Here is a 17,023-nt window from a genome sequence, read left to right on the forward strand (position 1 = left end):
TTTTGAGCCCCTGATGGCCTCTGAGACGCCTGAGCAGGCGCGGGCTGAGATGCCGGCTGTCCCAAAGCTGTCACGTCATCGAACCTTTTATGCAAGGAGTTGACACTGTCGGTTAATACCTTCCACATATCCATCCACTCTGGTGTCGGCCCCGCAGGGGGCGACATCACACTTATCGGCACCTGCTCCGCCTCCACGTAAGCGTCCTCATCTAACATGTCAACACAGCCGTACCGACACACCGCACACACACACAGGGAATGCTCTGACTGAGGACAGGACCCCACCAAGTCCTTTGGGGAGACAGAGAGAGAGTATGCCAGCACACACCAGAGCGCTATATAACAGAGGGATTTACACTAAGACAAAGTGAATTTTCCCCCAATAGCTGCTTATATCACCTTTTGTGCCTAAATTTATGTGCCCCCCCTCTCTTTTTACCCTTCTTGTAGTGTATACTGCAGGGGAGAGCCTGGGGAGCGTCCATCCAGCGGAGCTGTGAAGAGAAAATGGCGCCGGTGTGCTGAGGGAGATAGCCCCGCCCCTTCAGCGGCGGGCTTCTCCCGCTTTTTATGTTAATGGCGGGGGTTTTAGCACATATACAGTGTTATACACTGTATTATGTGCTTTTTGTGCCAAAAGGTATACTTATTGCAGCCCAGGGCCGCCCCGCCGCCCCCCCCCCCCCCCAGCCCTTCGCGCTCTGCACCCACCAGTGACCGGAGCGTGTGGTGTGCTGTGGGAGCAATGGCACACAGCTGCAGTGCTGTGCGCTACCTTATTGAAGACCGGAGTCTTCAGCCGCCGATTTTCTTCTGGTTCTTCCGTCTTCTGGCTCTGCAAGGGGGACGACGGCGCGGCTCCGGGAATGGACGATCGAGGTCGGGCCCTGTGTTCGATCCCTCTGGAGCTAATGGTGTCCAGTAGCCTTAGAAGCACAAGCTAGCTACAAGCAGGTAGGTTTGCTTCTCTCCCCTCAGTCCCTCGTAGCAGTGAGTCTGTTGCCAGCAGATCTCACTGAAAATAAAAAACCTAACAAATACTTTCTTTTCTAGTAAGCTCAGGAGAGCCCACTAGGTGCATCCAGCTCTGGCCGGGCACAGATTCTAACTGAGGTCTGGAGGAGGGGCATAGAGGGAGGAGCCAGTGTACACCAGATATAGTACCTAATCTTTCTTTTAAGAGTGCCCAGTCTCATGCGGAGCCCGTCTATTCCCCATGGTCCTTACGGAGTACCCAGCATCCACTAGAACGTCAGAGAAATAAAAATAAATTACAGGTTGTAATGTAACAAAATAGGTAAAAAGCCAAGGGGATGAATACTTTAGCAAGGCACTGTGTGTGTATATACAGTGGGGGAAAAAATAAGATTTTACATACCGGTAAATCTATTTCTCGTAGTCCGTAGTGGATGCTGGGGACTCCGTAAGGACATGGGGAAAGACGGGCTCCGCAGGAGACATGGGCACTTTAAGAAAGAATTTAGGTTCTGGTGTGCACTGGCTCCTCCCTCTATGCCCCTCCTCCAGACCTCAGTTAGAGAAACTGTGCCCAGAAGAGCTGACAGTACAAGGAAAGGATTTTGGTAATCAAGGGCAAGATTCATACCAGCCACACAGTATAACATGTGATAACAACCAGTTAACAGTATGACAAATAACAGAGCATCAGGTCCAACCCTGATGCAACCATAACTTAACCCTTATTGAAGCAATAACTATATACAAGTATTGCAGAAGAAGTCCGCACTTGGGACGGGCGCCCAGCATCCACTACGGACTACGAGAAATAGATTTACCGGTGAGTAAAATCTTATTTTCTCTAACATCCTAGTGGATGCTGGGGACTCCGTAAGGACCATGAGGATTATACCAAAGCTCCCAAACGGGCAGGAGAGTGCGGAAGACTCTGCAGCACCGACTGAGCAAACACAAGGTCCTCCTCAGCCAGGGTATCAAACTTGTAGAACTTTGCAAAAGTGTTTGAACCTGACCAAGTAGCCGCTCGGCAAAGCTGTAATGCCGAGACCCCTCGGGCAGCCGCCCAAGAAGAGCCCACCTTCCTTGTGGAATGGGCCTTAACTGATTTTGGCAGCGGCAATCCAGCCGCAGAATGAGCCTGCTGAATCATGTTACAGATCCAGCGAGCAATAGTTTGCTTTGAAGCAGGAGCACCAAGCTTGTTGGAAGCATACAGGATAAACAAAGACTCTTTTCCTGACCCTAGCCGTTCTGGCTACATAAACCTTCAAAGCCCTGACCACATCAAGTAACTCAGAATCCTCCAAGTCAGTAGTAGCCACAGGCACCACAATAGGTTGGTTTATATGAAAGGATGAAACCACTTTCGGCAGAAATTGTGGACGGGTCCGCAATTCTGCTCTATCCGCATGGAAAACCAGATAGGGGCTTTTATGTGACAAAGCCGCCAACTCTGACACACCCTAGCCGAAGCCAAGGCTAATAGCATGACCACCTTCAACGTGAGATATTTTAACTCCACCGTTTTGAGTGGTTCAAACCAGTGGGATTTCAGAAAACTCAACACCACGTTAAGATCCCAAGTTGCCACTGGAGGCACAAAAGGGGGCTGAATATGCAGCACTCCCTTTACAAACGTCTGAACTTCAGGTAAAGAAGCCAACTCTTTTTGAAAGAAAATGGATAGGGCCGAAATCTGGACCTTAATGGAACCCAATTTTAGGCCCAAATTCACTCCGGACTGTAGGAAGTGAAGGAAATGGCCCAACTGGAATTCCTCCGTAGGAGCATTCCTGGCCTCACACCAAGCAACATATTTTCGCCATATACGGTGATAATGTTGAGCTGTCACGTCCTTCCTAGCCTTTATCAGCGTAGGAATGACCTCATCCGGAATGCCTTTCTCTGCTAGGATCCGGCGTTCAACCGCCATGCCGTCAAACGCAGCCGCAGTAAGTCTTGGAACAGACAGGGCCCCTGTTGCAACAAGTCCTGTCTTAGAGGAAGAGGCCACGGGTCCTCTGTGAGCATTTCTTGCAGATCTGGATACCAAGTCCTTTGTGGCCAATCTGGAACAATGAGTATTGTTCTCACTCCTCTTTTTCTTATTATCCTCAGCACCCTGAGTATGAGAGGAAGAGGAGGAAATACATAGACCGACTGGAACACCCACGGTGTCACCAGGGCATCTACAGCTATCGCCTGAGGGTCTCTTGACCTGACGCAATACCGCTGTAGCTTTTTGTTGAGGCGGAATGCCATCATGTCCACCTGTGGCAGTTCCCACCGACTTGTGATCTGTGCGAAGACTTCCTGATGAAGTCCCCACTCTCCCGGGTGGAGGTCGTGTCTGCTGAGGAAGTCTGCTTCCCAGTTGTCCACTCCCGGGATGAACACTGCTGACAGTGCGCTTACGTGATTCTCCGCCCAGCGAAGAATCTTGGTGGCTTCCGCCATCGCCACTCTGCTCCTTGTGCCGCCTTGGCGGTTTACATGAGCCACTGCGGTGATGTTGTCTGACTGAATCAGAACCGGTTGGTCGCGAAGCAGGTTCTCCACTTGACGTAGGGCGTTGTATATGGCCCTTAGTTCCAGGATGTTGATGTGAAGGCAAGTCTCTTGACTTGACCACAGACCTTGGAAATTTCTTCCCTGTGTGACTGCACCCCAACCTCGGAGGCTTGCGTCCGTGGTCACCAGGACCCAGTCCTGAATGCCGAATCTGCGGCCCTCGAGAAGGTGAGCGCTCTGTAGCCACCACAGGAGTGACACCCTGGCTCTGGGGGATAGGGTGATTAACCGATGCATCTGAAGATGTGATCCGGACCACTTGTCCAGTAAATCCCATTGAAAAGTCCTTGCATGGAACCTGCCGAAGGGAATGGCCTCGTATGATGCCACCATCTTTCCCAGGACACGAGTGCAGTGATGCACTGACACCTGTTTTGGTTTTAATAGGTTCCTGACCAGTGTCATGAGTTCCTGAGCTTTCTCCAACGGGAGATAAACCCTTTTCTGGTCTGTGTCTAGAATCATGCCCAGGAAAGGCAGACGAGTCGTAGGAACCAACTGCGACTTTGGAATATTTAGAATCCAGCCGTGTTGCCGTAACACTTCCAGAGAAAGTGCTACGCTGATCAGCAACTGCTCTCTCGATCTCGCTTTTATGAGGAGATCGTCCAAGTATGGGATAATTGTGAGTCCTTGCTTTCGCAGGAGTACCATCATTTCCGCCATTACCTTGGTAAATATTCTCGGTGCCGTGGAGAGACCAACGTCTGAAATTGGTAATGACAATCCTGTACCACAAATCTGTGGTACGCCTGATGAGGTGGATAAATGGGGACATGAAGGTATGCATCCTTTATGTCCAGAGACACCATAAAATATATATATGTTCAGGGAATTTAAATTCAATATGGGTCTGACCGAACCGTCCGGTTTCGGGACTACAAACATGGTCGAATAATAACCCCTTAAAAATCATACAATGTGATCTCCTGTTTGTTTGCTTTTTTTCAGATTCTGTCTCTCACAGTTGAAGTGTACCTATGATGGAAATTACAGACCTCTCTCATCTTTTTAAGTGGGTCAACTTGCACAATCGGTGGCTGTCCAAATACCTTTTTGCCCCACTGTATGTATGTATGTATGTATGTATGTATGTATGTATGTATATATATATATATATGACACATACATTATATAAGTGAATAAAATATTTTCTCAAATGATAATCCATTCTGCTAATAATTTTCTTCTATGTTTTTATAATCGAGATAATTGGGTATGGGTGCAAGAAAAGTAGGAGGTTTTGGCTTCAAGAATGACTTTATTATATAAATCCATGATATTTTTGCTTTCAGTTTTAATAAAATCTACAAAACAATGCAATTCAGCTCAACACAAACGTGGCTCTCAGCAGGAGCTCAAGGAATGATCGCCTTCTCTCATTCATTTAACCAAATAAGACTGCCTCTTCCTTAATGAGTGTATCTTCCATGCAAAATGCTTGACATACAAAATTCAGGAGTGAAATTAATATTTAAAGAAGTCTGTTATGAGATCAATGCTTGCTGAAAGTCATCTGAAGATGCAGTTTCATGATTTATTCACATTGGGGTGGGGGGGTGGGGGGGTTGACGTTATTTTCCCTCCAACGCTTACACTTCTCAAGGCTACCATTATATTTTGTGGTAATGTTAACGCAAAATGAAGACAGAGGGAATGCCAGAAAAAAAATCTACAGGATTAGTTCTTTAACTAAGATGTTGATTGGGCAAGAGGGACCCATGCTTCCAACTCAACTGCTGGCTGTCTAATTGTAGGCCCTTATTTACCATGACAGCTCTTATATTACTCAGTGATCATTCACATTTATCCGACTAGCTTCTTATGCTCTGAATATGCATAAGGACATCTGCTAAAACATGCTAATACATTTTAATTAAATATTTTTTACTCTCTCAATCATAACAAACCTTTAAATGATCATTAATACAAATTAAATTACATATTACCATTGTAAAAAAAAATAGGTAACAATCATTTTCAGGATCTCATTACGCTATACAATCTGAAGTGTTGAATATTTTTCCCACAAATAAAATTCTAAACTGATTTTACCACAGTGCTCACAATCCGACCGCATGAAGATGCCTCAGTGAATTGCTTATAATAAATGCACTCCAGTAAAATAACCCAATAGGTGGTCTTCAGAATTTTTTTTTTTTTAATGGATATATTTAAACATTTTATACTCCAACAAACCTTAATAAAAATCGAGGCATGAATTCACTAAACTTAATTGTACTTGAGGCTCATTTTCATTTTCAAATACAAAAATAGGGACACAGATGCCACTTGAGATTTATTTAAATATACACCTATAGTTAATTTGGGTGGAACACACAGGAAATCATAATATAAGGATATCTGTACCAAACCTTCTGAAGAGGACAAGAAGAGAGCTGCCCATACCAACCAATAAGCTTCTAGCTATCATTTATCGAGTGCATTCTATAAAATGATAGCTAGAAGCTGATGGGTATTCTGTGAGCAACTTCTCCACCTGTTCTCTTTAAAAGGTTTGAGACAGTACACCTCCCCCACATTCTTACTTATCTTGTTAATGTAGTTGCATCAGAAACATTAACTTTGGGAATATTAGCGGGATTTCCAGAGGAAAAATGGGGACTGTACAGAGAAGAATTCAGATGCAATAAGGCTTATTAATTTTTTTAATTCAGACGCCACTAGATGGCGCCCGATGGCAGCAATTCAATTGTTCTGCCATTTGGTGAATCCTAGCAGCCATGGAGGGCACATTTTTCTTGCAGCCTCTAGAGGTGCGAGAAAAGAGGTGTTGAAACTGGGTACTTTGTGCATCCAAAGCAGGGAGTTTAGACGGGTTTAGCCTTTTAGGTTGCTAAACCTAGTCTGTTTGGGCACGACATGTGCAATATGCATGGGCGCCCAAACAATTGTATTGTGACAATTGTTTGGGCGTCTAAAAGGCCCCATTTAGACGGGAAAATTAAACGCCCAGAACAACTGAATTCCCCACAATGTATTTAAAACCAAAATCATAGTACATACTCAAAGATTAACTGTATGTTACTCTGCAGAACAAACACAACACACATAAATTTCTTTTTTTATTACAATATAGGATAATGCACTGCTAGGATCTTAGGAGTCACAAAGAAGTACTGTAACACATACTATCCACGACAATGGAAATTCACCCCACAGATGCATGACTCCCCCAGCTGCCCCAATGTAAGAAACCAGAGAGGGTTGGGAGCTTATAGGGTAAGAGGGTAGGGCTGTGTGAGAATGTGGGGACGATTAGGATGGTTACATAATGATTTGATTGAAAGAGGGATGACGTTTGCACAGATCAGATGCAGGGCTCATTTTGGCCAAAGCACAATTTTATATTTAATAGCACTATGGGGTCGATTCAATTCGGCAACTTATGAATAGCGCCGGGAATTAGCTACCGACGCTATTCAATTCAGCTGCTAGTTACCCGCAATTGTCGTGAATTCTTCTCTCATCCCCGGGGGGTGAAAGAAGAAAACCGACAAAAGTGCTGCCGCGCGGTCGGCGCGTAGCTGATTCTGTCGGGAATCAGCATCGCCGCGGGTAGTTAAATCGGAGAACGCCCATTCTCCCGACAAAACTACCTGTTAAGTCGGCGAGAACGGGCTTTCTTTAGCTGAATTGAATAGTGTCGGGAGCTAATTCCCGGCGCTATTCATAAGTTGCCGAATTGAATCGACCCCTATGAGACAAAAAAGGGCACTGGGAGAGTTGGAATTGGAGGACTGCAGAGGGAAATTTGTTCTCCCGAAATTTTATGTTATCATCCTATTTTTATCAGTTTACCCGGTCCACAGGAGACCGATTCAACAGACTGTAAAAATACAAAAAGAAGGAAAAAAAAAAGGGCAATTGGCAATGCAGATTATTCCACGTGGGATAAGTAAGCTGCACTGTCATGTACCGCCAGATTCTTCGGTTTATCTTGAGTTGGCAGAAAGCATTATAAAGACTATTCCGGCACATTACATCTGCCAGATTTGGATTCAGTGATTTAGGTCTCTACATACTGACTTAATTACAAACAGATTCACAGTGCTGCCCACAGACTATGTACAGGACAGGGCTTTCTGGAGCCATCTGCCAGCTCAAGATGGACTGAAGAGTGCTGCAATAATTGGCAACACAGTTGATTTCTATCATATCTAAATCTCTATGACGAATTCCGCAATACCACCCTGGGATGAACCGATGTAATGTACTTCTATACTCATTACATAAGCTTTAAAAGTCTTCTAATTTTAGAATTAAATCAGCTTTTATTACTGCTTCCACCGAAGTGGGCATGGAGATGCAACAAGGGACATTAATAGCCACACATGAATTAGGTACACGTCATTTAACACTCAGGCAACCTCTGCCTTGCAGCATTTACACTGGTCTTACTGTTCACCTTGAAAATCCAATAGTCTTTTTATACCTTTAACCCCCAGAGTGCCTGTGAATCATGTGATTCTAGTAGGAATTTAACCTGCGAGTGCTTTGGCCACCCTGGCTGTGTGACAGGATACGGTTGTCAAGGTCAGATTAAAATAGATGTGAGTCAGCATTAAAACCAGTGAACTCCAGATCAGAAAGATGTGGCCATAGCACTGCAACAGTTTAAATCACTCCCCTGGGTAACAAAATTGACTAATGTTACACATTTATTGTGTCTCCTTAGAAAAGGAACACTAAAGAACTGAAAGCTGTACGTATTCAGGGACCCACGGAAAGGTATACAATGTAAGACTTGTAGGATAGGCAGACAGTCCAAGCTGGTACTATAGAGAGAAGCACACACACATATATGCTGGTGTTACTTGCATGCAATAAGCTGCCATTGTGAGCAGGTTGGGAGGTAAAAGGAACGATTATCTACTAGTAGAGGTCTCATCAACATTTATAAGGAACAAAACAGGCCCTTGAGCAAATTATCTTCATATATTTATTATACACAATATTTTACCATGCAAAGAATGACACTAATATATTAACAGCCCAGACTGGCAAACCAGTTTAAAGATTTTATTGGAAAGCCTAATGCTTGAAGCACGCTGTGGAAATCAGAGGGGTCAGACATTACTTCATGCTTGTGTGGGGGTAAGGACGTGACTAATGTCATCTTTCAATTATATGATCAGCTGCTTTACTTCTGAACAAACCATTGCATTTATGGGTATTTTTATACAGCAATTAATTAAGCTGCTTATCAGTACTCCCCACACATCCATCTGGTGTGGTGCTGTTGGCTTTCTTCAACATAGTACAAGTTATACTAATAGCTACAAGTTACAGAACATTTATCAAATTTGAACCCTGAAAACGTACAATAATCTTTTAACTATTACTAGCCAATCAAGGTGACCTCTGCTCTTACCTGGTAGATGTCAGACAAGCTGCTGCTCCCAGAATCACTAGTGATGCTACATCCTGAGTGACTGGAGGACACCTGGGTTACCTGCGGATGTAGACTGTCTGTGATGTGCAGTTTAGTGAAATCAGCAGGGAGCTACAAAAGGAGAGAAGAAGAAAAAAAACCTAAGTAAAGGATTACAGAAAATAATATCCACATTATTGGAGACTCTCGAAACTTGAGAAGCATTGAGAAGTTCCACCATATCTCCCAAGAGGAAAAAACAAAACTATTTTCCCTGGTACACATGCAAATATTAAAGCCACACATACAAACCAACATTTCTCTACATCATTAATGTGCATTCCATGAAATAATAAATAAGAATTTACTTACCGATAATTCTATTTCTCGGAGTCCGTAGTGGATGCTGGGGTTCCTGAAAGGACCATGGGGAATAGCGGCTCCGCAGGAGACAGGGCACAAAAAGTAAAGCTTTAGGATCAGGTGGTGTGCACTGGCTCCTCCCCCTATGACCCTCCTCCAAGCCTCAGTTAGGATACTGTGCCCGGACGAGGGTACACAATAAGGAAGGATTTATGAATCCCGGGTAAGACTCATACCAGCCACACCAATCACACTGTACAACCTGTGATCTGAACCCAGTTAACAGTATGATAACAGCGGAGCCTCTGAAAGATGGCTCACAACAATAATAACCCGATTTTTGTAACTATGTACAAGTATTGCAGATAATCCGCACTTGGGATGGGCGCCCAGCATCCACTACGGACTCCGAGAAATAGAATTATCGGTAAGTAAATTCTTATTTTCTCTATCGTCCTAGTGGATGCTGGGGTTCCTGAAAGGACCATGGGGATTATACCAAAGCTCCCAAACGGGCGGGAGAGTGCGGATGACTCTGCAGCACCGAATGAGAGAACTCCAGGTCCTCCTTAGCCAGGTTATCAAATTTGTAGGAGTTTACAAACGTGTTTGCCCCTGACTAAATAGCCGCTCGGCAAAGTTGTAAAGCCGAGACCCCTCGGGCAGCCGCCCAAGATGAGCCCACCTTCCTTGTGGAATGGGCATTTACATATTTTGGCTGTGGCAGGCCTGCCACAGAATGTGCAAGCTGAATTGTATTACACATCCAACTAGCAAAAGTCTGCTTAGAAGCAAGAGCACCCAGTTTGTTGGGTGCATACAGGATAACAGCAAGTCAGTTTTCCTGACTCCAGCCGTCCTGGAACCTATATTTTCAGGGCCCTGACCACATCTAGCAACTTGGAGTCCTCCAAGTCCCTAGTAGGCGCAAGACACCACAATAAGCTGGTTCAGGTGAAACACTGACACCACCTTAGGGAGAGAACTGGGGACGAGTCCGCAGCTCTGCCCTGTCCGAATGGACAAACAGATATGGGCTTTTTTGAGAAAAAAACCACCAATTTTACACTCGCCTGGTCCAGGCCAGGTCCAAGAGCATGTTCACTTTTCATGTGAGATGCTTCAAATCCACAGATTTGACTGGTTTTAAACCAATGTGTTTTGAGGTATCCCAGAACTACGTTGAGATCCCACAGTGCCACTGGAGGCACAAAAGGGGGTTGTATATGCAATACTCCCTTGACAAACTTCTGGACTTCAGGAACTGAAGCCAATTCTTTCTGGAAGAAAAATCGACAGGGCCGAAATTTGAACCTTAATGGACCCCAATTTGAGGCCCATAGACACCCCTGTTTGCAGGAAATGCAGGAATCGACCGAGTTGAAATTTCTTCGTGGGGCCTTCCTGGCCTCACACCACGCAACATATTTTCGCCACATGTGGTGATAATGTTGTGCGGTCACCTCCTTTCTGGCTTTGACCAGGGTAGGAATGACCTCTTCCTGAATGCCTTTTCCCTTAGGATCCGGCGTTCCACCGCCATGCCGTCAAACGCAGCTGCGGTAAGTCTTGGAACAGACATGGTACTTGCTGAAACAAGTCCCTTCTTAGCGGCAGAGGCCATAAGTCCTCTGTGAGCATCTCTTGAAGTTCCGGGTACCAAGTCCTTCTTGGCCAATCCGGAGCCATGAGTATAGTTCTTACTCCTCTACGTCTTATAATTCTCAGTACCTTAGGTATGAAAAGCAGAGGATGGAACACATACACCGACTGGTACACCCACGGTGTTACCAGAACGTCCACAGCTATTGCCTGAGGGTCTCTTAACCTGGCGCAATACCTGTCCCGTTTTTTGTTCAGACGGGACGCCATCATGTCCACCTTTGGTAATTCCCAACGGTTTACAATCATGTGGAAAACTTCCCCATGAAGTTCCCACTCTGCCGGGTGGAGGTCGTGCCTACTGAGGAAGTCTGCTTCCCAGTTTCCATTCCCGGAATGAAACACTGCTGACAGTGCTATCACATGATTTTACGCCCAGCGAAAAGTCCTTGCAGTTTTTGCCACTGCCCTCCTGCTTCTTGTGCCGCCCTGTCTATTTACGTGGGCGACTGCCGTGATGTTTTATCCCACTGGATCAATACCGGCTGACCTTGAAGCAGAGGTCTTGCTAAGCGTAGAGCATTATAAATTTACCCTTAGCTATATTTATGTGGAGAAAAGTCTCCAGACTTGATCACACTCCCTGGAAATTTTTTCCTTGTGTGACTGCTCCCCAGCCTCTCGGGCTGGCCTCCGTGGTCACCAACATCCAAAACTGAATGCCGAATCTGCGGCCCTCTAGAAGATGAGCACTCTGTAACCACCACAGGAGAGACACCCTTGTCCTTGGATATAGGGTTATCCGCTGATGCATCTGAAGATGCAATCCGGACCATTTGTCCAGCAGATCCCACTGAAAAGTTCTTGCATGAAATCTGCCGACTGGAATTGCTTCGAAGGAAGTCACCATTTTTTTACCATGGCCCTTGTGCAATGATGCACTGATTTTAGGAGGTTCCTGACTAGCTCGGATAACTCCCTGGCTTTCTCTTCCGGGAGAAACACCTTTTTCTGGACTGTGTCCAGAATCATCCCTAAGCACAGGAGACTTGTTGTCGGGATCAGCTGCGAATTTGGAATATTTAGAATCCACCCCTGCTGTTGTAACAGTATCCGAGATAGTGCTACTCCGACCTCCAACTGTTCCCTGGACTTTGCCCTTATCAGGAGATCGTCCAAGTAAGGGATAATTAAGACGCCTTTTCTTCGAAGAAGAACCATCATTTCGGCCATTACCTTGGTAAAGACCCGGGGTGCCGTGGACAATCCAAACGGCAGCGTCTGAAACGGATAGTGACAGTTCTGTACCACGAACCTGAGGTACCCTTAGTGATAAGGGCAAATTTGGGACATGGAGGTAAGCATCCCTGATGTCTCGGGACACCATATAGTCCCCTTCTTCCCGGTTCGTTATCACTGCTCTGAGTGACTCCATCTTGATTTGAACCTTTGTAAGTGTTCAAATTTTTTTAGATTTAGAATAGGTCTCACCTAGCCTTCTGGCTTCAGTACCACAATATAGTGTGGAATAATACCCCTTTTCTTGTTGTAGGAGGGGTAATTTAATTATCACCTGCTGGGAATACAGCTCGTGAATTGTTTCCCATACTGCCTCCTTGTCGGAGGGAGACCTTGGTAAAGCAGACTTCAGGAGCCTGCGCAGGGGAAACGTCTCGACATTCCAATCTGTACCCCTGGGATACTACTTGTAGGATCCAGGGGTCCTGTACGGTCTCAGCGTCCTGCTGAGAGCTTGTCAGAAGCGGTGGAACGCTTCTGTTCCTGGGAATGGGCTGCCTGCTGCAGTCTTCTTCCCTTTCCTCTATCCCTGGGCAGATATGACTCTTATAGGGACGAAAGGACTGAAGCTGAAAAGACGGTGTCTTTTTCTGCAGAGATGTGACTTAGGGTAAAAACGGTGGATTTTCCAGCAGTTGCCGTGGCCACCAGGTCCGATGGACCGACCCCAAATAACTCCTCTTCCTTTATACGGCAATACACCTTTGTGCCGTTTGGAATCTGCATCACCTGACCACTGTCGTGTCCATAAACATCTTCTGGCAGATATGGACATCGCACTTACTCTTGATGCCAGAGTGCAAATATCCCTCTGTGCATCTCGCATATATAGAAATGCATCCTTTAAATGCTCTATAGTCAATAAAATACTGTCCCTGTCAAGGGTATCAATATTTTTAGTCAGGGAATCCGACCAAGCCACCCCAGCTCTGCACATCCAGGCTGAGGCGATCGCTGGTCGCAGTATAACACCAGTATTTGTGTATATAATTTTTATGATATTTTCCAGCCTCCTGTCAGCTGGCTCCTTGAGGACGGCCCTATCTATAGACGGTACCGCCACTTGTTCTGATAAGCGTGTGAGCGCCTTATCCACCCTAAGGGGTGTTTCCCAACGCGCCCTAACTTCTGGCGGGAAAGGGTATACCGCCCATATTTTCTATCGGGGGGAACCCACGCATCATCACACACTTCATTTAATTTATCTGATTCAGGAAAAACTACGGTAGTTTTTTCACATCCCACATAATACCCTCTTTTGTGGTACTTGTAGTATCAGAAATATGTAACACCTCCTTCATTGCCCTTAACGTGTGGCCCTAATAAGGAATACGTTTGTTTATTCACCGTCGACACTGGATTCAGTGTCCCTGTCTGTGTCTGTGTCGACCGACTAAAGTAAACGGGCGTTTTAAAAACCCCTGACGGTGTTTTTGAGACGTCTGGACCGGTACTAATTGTTTGTCGGCCGTCTCATGTCGTCAACCGACCTTGCCGCGTGTTGACATTATCACGTAATTCCCTAAATAAGCCATCCATTCCGGTGTCGACTCCCTAGAGAGTGACATCACCATTACAGGCAATTTCTCCGCCTCCTCACCAACATCGTCCTCATACATGTCGACACACACGTACCGACACACAGCACACACACAGGGAATGCTCTGATAGAGGACAGGACCTACTAGCCCTTTGGAGAGACAGAGGGAGAGTTTGCCAGCACACACCAAAAACGCTATAATTATATAGGGACAACCTTATATAAGTGTTTTCCCTTATAGCATCTTTTTTATATATTTCTAACGCCAAATTAGTGCCCCCCCTCTCTGTTTTAACCCTGTTTCTGTAGTGCAGTGCAGGGGAGAGCCTGGGAGCCTTCCCTCCAGCCTTTCTGTGAGGGAAAATGGCGCTGTGTGCTGAGGAGATAGGCCCCGCCCCTTTTTCGGCGGCCTCGTCTCCCGCTCTTAACGGATTCTGGCAGGGGTTAAATATCTCCATATAGCCCCCGGAGGCTATATGTGAGGTATTTTTAGCCAAAAATAGGTTTTCATTGCCTCCCAGGGCGCCCCCCTCCCAGCGCCCTGCACCCTCAGTGACTGCCGTGTGAAGTGTGCTGAGAGGAAATGGCGCACAGCTGCAGTGCGCTACCTTAAGAAGACTGAGGAGTCTTCATGCCGCCGATTCTGGACCTTCTTCTTGTTTCAGCATCTGCAAGGTGGCCGGCGGCGAGGCTCCGGTGACCATCCAGGCTGTACCTGTGATCGTCCCTCTGGAGCTAATGTCCAGTAGCCAAAGAAGCCAATCCATCCTGCACGCAGGTGAGTTCACTTCTTCTCCCCTAAGTCCCTCGTTGCAGTGATCCTGTTGCCAGCAGGACTCACTGTAAAATAAAAAAACCTAAGCTAAACTTTTCTAAGCAGCTCTTTAGGAGAGCCACCTAGATTGCACCCTTCTCGGCCGGGCACAAAAATCTAACTGAGGCTTGGAGGAGGGTCATAGGGGGAGGAGCCAGTGCACACCACCTGATCCTAAAGCTTTACTTTTTGTGCCCTGTCTCCTGCGGAGCCGCTATTCCCCATGGTCCTTTCAGGAACCCCAGCATCCACTAGGACGATAGAGAAATAATTATACAGTACATTAAGTTGTTAAATGGAAGAATTCAATTAGCCCCGATAATTCACCAGGTTTAAAAAAGGGTGGTAGTCTTCGGTTTTAATGCCCATGGCTATTCAATTACAGCCCCTTTTCTCACCCGGCAAATTCCCCTTTTTAAACAGGTGTTAAGCCGGACCGTTAAAATAGCTGCAGCACCCAAAAACAGGCTGTTTATTGTAGATTTCTGTCCACGCCTAAAAAAAATCCCCATTAAAAGCAGCCTGCGGGATGCCTTTGGGGCTAATTGAATAGCACCGCTGCTTCAATACGCCCACGGTAAAATACCACAGCTAACTGAAATCCCTCAAAGCCTCCGTATTAATTATTCAGATTACCAACCAATGGAAAATAGAGTAAAATGCAGATCGCATCATCCTTGTACAATGCTACAAGCAGCGTATCTAGAAGATGATTGAAGCTGCAGTGAAAGTTTGTGTGAAGCAGGATAGAACGTTTCTAGGGATTATTTTGCTTCATCTATACTGTATTTGTAAACATGAACAGAACTGGGACAACAATGGTTAATTATGCTATGTGGTTGGGGTTGAGCAGGTAAAAGGGAAGACCAACTTACATCAGCAAGAGGAGCTAAGTTTTGCACCGAAATAAGAATGAGGTGAATATTTTGCAGAAATGTTTTTTAAAGAAAGATTAATGACAAATGTCAGAAATTTTGCCTGCTGACCTGCAGACAGCTGAGGAAAACTATAAATATACCTACATGGCATTTCACACAAAGTATAAAAGGGCAGCTATAATAATGGAGAATGCATGTGCCAGTGTCTGAAATTTAAAGTCAGGAGGACCTTTGATGGAGCCAGAAAAGATACTCATTGGGGTCGATTCAATTGTTCTGTGGGCACCCAAACGTATTTGGCGCCCACAATTTTTGTCCCAGTTGGGTGTGCCAAGCACGTCAGGAGGCTGTGGAGCTGAAATGTGTCTGCCCAGCTGCATGTACACCCAAACGGAGCACTTCAACTGTTCATCTATTGGCAGCCAGGGAGACAATTCAATCCGCCCCATTCAAGGATATCAACAGGAATAAATAATAATTGCCAGAAGTTATTTTTGTTGGACTGCAGCAACAGTCACAAGCTAGGTATTACTAGTTTAATTATACTGGAGTGACAGTAGGTGGTGCTGCATCATAAGCAATCTCTACGCAGTCTCTCTTTATTGTGAAAGTGTACTGATGATTATTTTTTGGCAAACTAATACAGTATTAATGATGATTGGAGGTAAAATACCCTAAAGCAATTTGCGTGTCAGTGTAAATTTACAATAAACACACAGCTCTGCTCACAAAATGGAAGCTGTGATATCCATGTCTATTTTATATGTTACAACATACATCCTGAATAATCAATTATATTACTAGCTATTTAAGATAGGAGTAAACTACTTCACTTTGAAGAAGTACAGTTGTATAAATAATCTATTTACAAATTAAACATATTTGTTCATTTTTGTTAACGGATTGTGAAGCTAACCTACACAATCACTTGATAGAAATCATCTCAATGAAAAGGAATGATGTTTAATTATGCAGAATGCAATCACTGCCAATTATCAGTCTGCCTCTTCATACATGGGCATAGGCAAGTACAAGTATCATAATAACAAGGGCACTGAATGGACAAGCTCCATGAAATGTGCCAGAAGCCTATAATCAAGCAGTATTCACCGTGCTGAATCACCTCTCTCCTTCCTCGCATCAAGATGGAGCTCTCACCCACCTGCCTCACTTGCTAGCATCAAATGCAACAGCTGCATTGACAAAGGGCACAGACGGGAGTACAGAAAGGCAGTACTGTTTAAAAAGACAAACTAGCAACTGATAAAATTATGAAAGTATAGTCACGCAGAAGCAGAAAAAATAAGAATTTACTTACCGATAATTCTATTTCTCGTAGTCCGTAGTGGATGCTGGGAACTCCGTAAGGACCATGGGGAATAGCGGCTCCGCAGGAGACAGGGCACATCTAAAGAAAGCTTTAGGATCACCTGGTGTGCACTGGCTCCTCCCCCTATGACCCTCCTCCAAGCCTCAGTTAGGATACTGTGCCCGGACGAGCGTACACAATAAGGAAGGATTTTGAATCCCGGGTAATACTCATACCAGCCACACCAATCACACTGTACAACTTGTGATCTG

The 17,023-nt window shown here is 45.3% G+C and overlaps 1 protein-coding gene across 12 annotated transcripts in view; it reads right to left on the bottom strand.

Annotated features, from left to right (window-relative positions):
* Positions 1 to 17,023, bottom strand: part of RAPGEF2 (Rap guanine nucleotide exchange factor 2) — a 552,363-nt gene that overhangs the window by 92,566 nt on the left and 442,774 nt on the right. For all 12 annotated transcript variants that reach the window (XM_063920458.1, XM_063920456.1, XM_063920451.1 and 9 more), the window contains one exon: positions 8,947 to 9,078. In XM_063920458.1, the coding sequence (XP_063776528.1) occupies positions 8,947 to 9,078 (132 nt within the window). The remainder of the gene's footprint in view (positions 1 to 8,946; positions 9,079 to 17,023) is intronic.

The sequence above is a fragment of the Pseudophryne corroboree genome, chromosome 1 (assembly GCF_028390025.1).
Source record: "Pseudophryne corroboree isolate aPseCor3 chromosome 1, aPseCor3.hap2, whole genome shotgun sequence".
Taxonomy (NCBI): domain Eukaryota; kingdom Metazoa; phylum Chordata; class Amphibia; order Anura; family Myobatrachidae; genus Pseudophryne; species Pseudophryne corroboree.